The following is a 7,542-nucleotide window of genomic DNA, read 5'->3' on the forward strand; positions in this document are numbered from 1 at the left end:
ACTGACGGTTAAATGCATTGCAATTCTATTTGCTTTGTTCGAACAGGCCGAGACGGCATCACATTAAACCGTCAGTTAACACTAATCAATGGATGGTGAAACAGCCCCTAAATGAAGGTTTTTCGACAGCGATATTTTGCCTGAGGGGCGTTCAAGTAATACGTAACGCAATTTTTTTAGATTGTTGACCCTTGTAACACACCGTAACATTTTTCTGTACCGCCCCCCCCCCCTCCTTTCTAAACGTTACGTAACAATCAAATTACCATTTCTATTTAATTTCTTTTTCGTTTTTTCAGCCGTTTTCCGAATTAAGTTGGCATTTTTTCAGCACAGTCACACTGGCAACAACATGAGGCCTATAAATGCCAAGAACAACAACTGATGATGCGAATTTCCCACTTTTGAGGACATTACAGTATACACGACTTGTTACTAAAAAACTATGACGTAACGCGTTGTTTGAATACCATCCCCTCCCGCCCCTGCAGGGCTACTACGAAACTCGAAGTTCGTATTCGTACCGTATCGTCCCTCTCGCTCTCGTATTAAATAGTATAAGTGTCAGAGGGACCGCACGACACGAACTTCGAGTTTCGTAGTAGCCCTGCTGTAACGCATCGTAACGTTTTAGAAGACTCCCTCCCCCAAAATTGCGTTACGTAATACTTGAACGGTCCCTTAGAACAGAAAACAACACGCAAACACCCAAAAGACACACACGAAGCGTATTTCAGAACGGAATAGCAATATAGCCGCCGTGTCCGCTCGCCCGCCGACGCTTGTCAACAACTGCGTGCCTCGTACAGTCACCAGCACCAACATCTGACACAACAAGCGTGCATAAATATCTGATACGACTCTATTTCTAGGGCCGGAAGGACGTGTCAGATATTTTTGCACGCTCCGCTGTGGCAGATATGAATGCTGGTGACTGTACCACGAAACTCAACGTGGGGTTAAGCGACGCTTGTCATACAGTTTGTGATATTTATGAACTCTCAGCAAAGGGACAATACGGATAAATCAAGAAATAAGTGTCCATTATTTCTGATAATTTAACTGAGGAGTAAAGAGAATCTAGACACGCGGTAGAGTGTCAAGCCAAGTTCAAGCTAACGGAACTGGCGAGCAGCACCGCGTGTAATTTTACACGAAATTTGGAGCCACTTTTGACCCCCTCGTAACTACAAAAACTATTTTACATAAACGTGTCAAATTTGTCTCATTTATTAAGACTTGTGAGATACATTATGTGCTTCTAATTTCATAAACACACCTCAAACGGTTATTTAGATATTAACATCCAAAAATCGTCATTTTTATCACTGACTCACCTATAGATCAAAATTCTAACCCATTTCCAGATGACCTAGAAAGTTCAAATTTGGCTTCCAGATAGGTAGTTGGGTCAATAAAAATAAATAAATCAGAAACTAGTACATTATTATAATTTTATTATAATTTTTAAATTAAATTATTTCTGTACAAATAGTAATGATATCCCATCAAATCATAAATGTGAAATAAGAGCCAAGTTCAATATTATGATATATGCCTTGATTGTTGATTTAACAACAAAAGAAGTGAGTTAAGATTGGTTTTTTGGAATCTTTTTGTATTTTTTTTTATTTCAATTCCCAATTTTTACTTTTACGGTCATCCGTAAAACCGAAATTGAAAATACAAACTGAAATATAGATGCACAGAAAAAACAGAAAAATAAGACCATCACTGGGAATCGAACCCAGGTCCTCGGTCAGTGATGGTCTTATTTTTCTGTTTTTTCTGTGCATCTATATTTCAGTTTGTATTTTCAATTTCGGTTTTACGGGATGACCGTAAAAGTAAAAATTTGGAATTGAAATAAAAAAAAATACAAAAAGATTCCAAAAAACCAATCTTAATTTGATTGCTTAGAAACGATATCTCTTGTCCGGGTGAGCGGTTAGTTCCAAAGGAATGCCGAAAAAGTTTGAGGGCTTACGGCATAGATGTCGCTAGCGTCGCTGCTTAAGTGACTAAGTAAGAAACACAAGCTGAGATATGAGGTGCATAGGGAAATTCGTGTCGGTACTACCGTTGACCATCAGTGGTGTAGCGGTATAGCACGCGGTACGGATTACCGAGGACCTGGGTTCGATTCCCAGTGATGGTCTTATTTTTCTGTTTTTTCTGTACATCTATATTTCAGTTTGTATTTTCAAAAGAAGTGAGATCTAAATGCGTGCCAAGTGCCAAGTTCAATGGTCAGTTCAGTCATTAAAATCAACAATCAAGGCATATATCATAATATTGAACTTGGCTCTCATTCACATTTATGATTTGATGGGATAATATTAATAGAAACTATTCGATTAATACTTCAATAAAAATTTAATTTAAGCATATTTGGCATCTTTTGAACATGAAACTACCGTGAGACTCACTCATATTAAATGATATTGTAACGGATAACTCACGTCTTAAACCGAGTTTAGCTCAACCTGTTTCGGGCATGTTCGCTCGCGCGCTCTGTGCGTGTTGCGGCAGCCGCCGAGTCGCGTTCGCGTGCTCCTGAGTAGAAGGGCTATGAAATAGCCCGAAACATGTCGAGCTAAACTCGGTTTAAGACGTGAGTTATCCGTTACAATATCATTTAATATTTGGCATCACTGAAAACATTATTATTCTCAAGTACATTTAGATTAAACAATGTGCTTTAAAATTAAATTGGAATAATTCAGGCAGCGGTTGGATACCAACTGTTTATTCCGATATCCAGCAGAAATATTAGGAAAAACAGTTGCCTGTGTTATTCAAGAGATCTATAGTCTGTCAAAAAAAGAGTAGAAATTAAAAAGTGGCAACACTGTAGTGTCATCCCTTTCAAACCCTGTCAAACCAAAAAGAGAGGACACTACAGTGTTGCTACTTTTTAATTTCTACTCTTTTTTGACAGACTATAGTTACCTGCACACAAAATTTCATCGTTCAGCCATTAAGTTAAAGGGTAACAAACATATACGAACTTTCGCATTTATAATTATTAAGTAGGATATCCTATGACTGGGTGTAGGCCTCCTCTCTGACTAAGAGGGCTTGCCAAGATTCCATGACGTGTTTATCACCAGGAACTTCCAGTGATCAGCAAATACCATCATTTTTGAAATTTGGTCAGTGGGGTAGTCTCAAACCATTAGGGCCTACGCTAGCTAGCATACCTGCGGGCGCAGGACAGGTACAGTCACCTGCATAAATATCTGCCACAGCGGAGCGTGCAAAAATATCCGACACGTCTTACCGGCCCTAGAAACAGAGTTGTATCAGATATTTATGCACGCTTGTGTCAGATATTGGTGATGGTGACTGTACAATCCCATGCACGCGACGCGCGCAGTTAGCGCTGCTCGTACTGTTGTTCAACAGGCGGCCACCCGCTCCGCGCAAGCGTCATCTAGCGTAGACCCTTAAACTCTAATTTACCAAATAATTCTCTGTGCATAATCAAAATCCTTCCACATAATCTCTTTACTGAAAAACAAATAAAACGTAACTGCATTAATCACTAAATACCACAAGAATTCAAACGCTACAATGTTATTCGACGGACGAACGAAACGCAGCCTCAAAATTATATACGGGACCAAAAAATACCTAATCTCAATCATTTTCTGCAATGACAACACCAAGAACAGACTAATTGTGTATGGCAACAAAAACGCAACACAGTTCTGATCTTTCAAATTATCGTACAAACTGAATAATAGAAAGGTATAAGGAAGTATCATTAGGTATTTAGCGAATTCATATTTTCCATACCACCGGTTCCAAACATAAAATGTATAATGACGGTTATCTGCTAGTAAATAGGGATGTGCTATAGTGTTAAAGTGAATTATGAGGGTGAATAAAATGGAATACAACACTATTTTAGTCTTATTTCTCATCATAAGTCTCAAAGTAGATGGTATTTTGGCAATTACATATGGCAATGCAAAGACACCATAAAAAATCAAAAAATATAGCATCTGTGGTAAATGCAAGGAAGCTTCATGGGCTGTCTTATCACCGACTACTAAAGAGCCGTTTTTAAAAACAAAAACTAGAAACGAAACTAAAGTTACACTATGAGTAATTATAATAAGCCAGTCTTGTGCGGTTAAGAACTTGAAAAACGTTCCAAAACATGTTGTTATATGATATCCCAGAGCTAAGAATACATCATTAATACTGTAGTAGCGTTTCAACTTTGATGCATCAACGTCCTTAGCGATAACAGAATTGGTGCTTAAATTAGATTTCGTTAAATACTTATTACCGAAAACTCTAGAACTCTTTATCATAATATCTAGCATTTTGTGACCTAATACCATAGCTACATAGACTACATTAGTCTGTCGCATCAGCACACTACACATGCCAAAAACCAGAATAAAAAATTTATGCTTACTCGTAAAACATAATCTTGAAAATGCAAGCAAAAATGTCAACGACAATGTATCAGTATAATACACATGGGAGAAGAAATACAACGGAGGCAACAGAGCCAAATTGAACGCCTGCAACACAATTTTAAACTGGCTCTCCGAGTTACTACCATAAATGAACTTTAAAATTGACGAGAAAATCATGAGGTTTACACATGAAGCAACTAGGTTCACGAAACGTAAACTATATGTGTCGCATTCAAAGTATGTGCCTACAGTAGCAGCAGTTACTAAATATAGCCCTGGTAGAGTTGTTATTTTCGGGTCCCAGTGTGAGAAGTTACGTTGGCAGTAAGCGATACCCTGAGGGATGTGGAACAGCTCATCGATGACTATTTGTGTAGTGTCATGGACTTTGTCGAAGATCAGCTTTGATGTTGTGAAGTAGAAGGCCAGAGCCAGCAGCAGGAACAAGTAGTATTTACGGGTTGGTTTCATGGCAGCAGTTTCAGATCTGAAATAATTATTATTTTTTTATTTATTTATTTACAACATGGATGGAATTATAAACAGGCAGGTCTAGATGTGATGCCTGTTAAGACATTAGGACACAAGAATATTAGAGGGTCAATTAAGTATTTATACAACTTTGTTAAAAATTTACTGCAGATGACATAGTTAAAATAGGTTTAAAATAGGTTATTAATTAAACCTATAATGAATTATAAATTCATATTATATATTTTAGTGTAAGATGCACAATAATTTTTGATATTATTAGATATAGTTTAATTCTATAAAATATAATAAAGGTAGAGTTCTACATGATTTATCCTATCAGAATAAATCAGCACATTTAAAAAGGGATTCCTTAATAATGAACAGCAAGAAATAATTTAGTATTTTATATGAAATTATTACAAATGGTTAAATATGAATAATTATTATGTATATATATATAATATATAATATTATATTAAATAATATATAATAGATTAAGATGTTTATAGTTAAGTGCAAGTTGTTGTTCATTGTGGCGTTCTAAGAAGCCTTTGTCCAGCAGTGACGTCTTCGGGCTGATGATGATGATGATGATGATGACATAAATGTTTTTATTATCCAAATCATTTCTAGACCACGGTAATCAGGCACCAAAGCCATAAACAGAAAAAAAGAGCAAGTTTTTTTTAATACAATTATAAATTAGTTAACTTATATATTAAAGGCAATGAGCATGAGAGACTGGGTTGGGTTAGAGTTACATATTTCTTCCGTGGATGTTGTAAGAGCGCCTGAGGATAGGTTAAGGTATACCATAGGCAACCTGTCACTATTGTACCGTTTTTGTCAAACTTAAAACCTAAATTTGCTTAAAGTGGCTCCGAAGCGGTAATGTTTTGTGTGCTCTACCTACCCCATTTGGGAATAAAGGCGTGATATTTGTGTGTGTGTGTGTATGAGCATTTATTGCATTGTTGGAAAATAAACATTTTCCTCAAAATCACAGTGAAAAGCGGTGTGTAACTTGTTCATTAAACATATTTTGCCCTCAACCTCAAGTATCAACCCTCACCTCGGCTCACGGGTGAAATAAATCTATAGGTCATTATTATATGTATATGCTTTAATTATTATTAAACACTACATGAAATTAGACGGTCTGACTATACCAAAGGGGGCCTACTTTTTTTTAGTTAAGCCCTAGACATTGTCACCAGCTTTGTTATTTTGGATATTATTTCAAAATTCTTAAGATTCTTTTTTCAATGAATGAATGAGGATATTTAAAAAATCTTTTTTTTATAAGACTGCCTCAATCCAGAATGGTGTAGAAAAAAATAGCAAATGCGAAAATGTACACTGGAGGTTTGTATCTTCACAGGCATATTATTATTTAGACTCAGGAAGTACCTATCATGAAAAATATTGAAATTATTTTTAATTTATAAAATACTGAAATGAAACAAACATTACCTAAATAAAGTATTTATTCCGACCTTTGTTCTCAACAGAAACATTGAAGCCAATACATTTAGATAAGATTATTACAAATTAATTTTAGTTTCATACCTACAAGGCAAGGCGTGTCTGTTATTTGTAAAAAATATCAACAGGAAAAATTGAGGTTACATGACAAATATTTACCTGTATTTATGTATGCGATGCCGCTGCAAGCGGGGAAGTAGAGTGGTTAGATGCTAATAAATGTTTATTTTACAATGAAATGGCAAGTTTCTTATCAGAAAATAGTAGGATATAGCAGACCGGCCTCAACCGGCATATTTGTAACAATGGCAATTTGGCAATGGCGCCGATCATCTGCAGGGCTACTACGAAATCGAAGTTCGTACCGTACCGTCCCTCTCGCTCTCGTATATAAATAGTGTAAGTGTCGGAGGGACCGCACGACTCGCACGACAACTTAGAGTTTCATAGTAGCCCTGCTAAATCTTTGACATTGACTTGACAGTAGTTGACAGTAGGCATATTCATATATTCATTCATATATTTATTCAAAAAAAACAATACAAGTATTGTGTTGGCTGCAGGGCTACTACCAAAATCGAAACTCGAAGTTCGTATCGTACCGTTCCTCTCGCTCTCGTATTAAATAGTATAAGTGTCAGAGGAACCGCACGACACGAACTTCGTAGCCCTGTTGAGGCTGTCAGCTTTTTCTTTAATTGCTGTCATCTGGTAATGACTTAAATTATTTGATCATATCTATATGCATTATAAAAAAATCCTTAAAATCGTACGATCGATCGTGGATCGATCCATGAATATTGGATGTCATCTTTCTATCATTCAGTTAAGAAAAATTTGTTACTTCGTTATAAGTACTAACTATAGAAATGATTTATTCGTTGCGGTTTTCCCGCTCTTCAGTCTCCTCTCCATAGTTTGCCGATCAATCTAAACCACACAATCTTAATTAATCTTTATTTTTATTAGTTTGGCCTTTTTAAACATGTTAATAAAAAGTAAATAAAGTATGCTGTATGAATGACATTTTCTTTGCCCATCCCTAGAAATGAATGAAAAAGTAAAATATAAACACATTTGACATAACGGTCGCTTGCTTATTTCAAACTTTGTTCTATCTATTATAATTTATCTGAATAATAACTAT

General features: G+C 36.1%; 1 protein-coding gene across 1 annotated transcript; it reads right to left on the reverse strand.

The window, feature by feature from the left end:
* Positions 1–2,500: 2,500 nt before the first annotated feature.
* LOC141442994 (dol-P-Glc:Glc(2)Man(9)GlcNAc(2)-PP-Dol alpha-1,2-glucosyltransferase-like) lies at positions 2,501–6,724 on the reverse strand. The gene is made up of 2 exons (XM_074108207.1): positions 6,555–6,724; positions 2,501–4,923 (listed from the first exon to the last, which is right to left on the reverse strand). Exon 2 carries the CDS (start codon positions 4,905–4,907, stop codon positions 3,462–3,464), a length of 1,446 nt encoding a protein of 481 aa, XP_073964308.1. The 5' UTR covers positions 4,908–4,923; positions 6,555–6,724; the 3' UTR covers positions 2,501–3,461.
* Positions 6,725–7,542: the final 818 nt, after the last annotated feature.

Source organism: Choristoneura fumiferana, chromosome 26 (genome assembly GCF_025370935.1).
Source record: "Choristoneura fumiferana chromosome 26, NRCan_CFum_1, whole genome shotgun sequence".
NCBI classification, from domain to species: domain Eukaryota; kingdom Metazoa; phylum Arthropoda; class Insecta; order Lepidoptera; family Tortricidae; genus Choristoneura; species Choristoneura fumiferana.

Excerpts from the sequence above, each read along its gene's own strand:
- LOC141442994 (XM_074108207.1), bottom strand. The coding sequence starts at position 4,907 with ATGAAACCAACCCGTAAATACTACTTGTTCCTGCTGCTGGCTCTGGCC.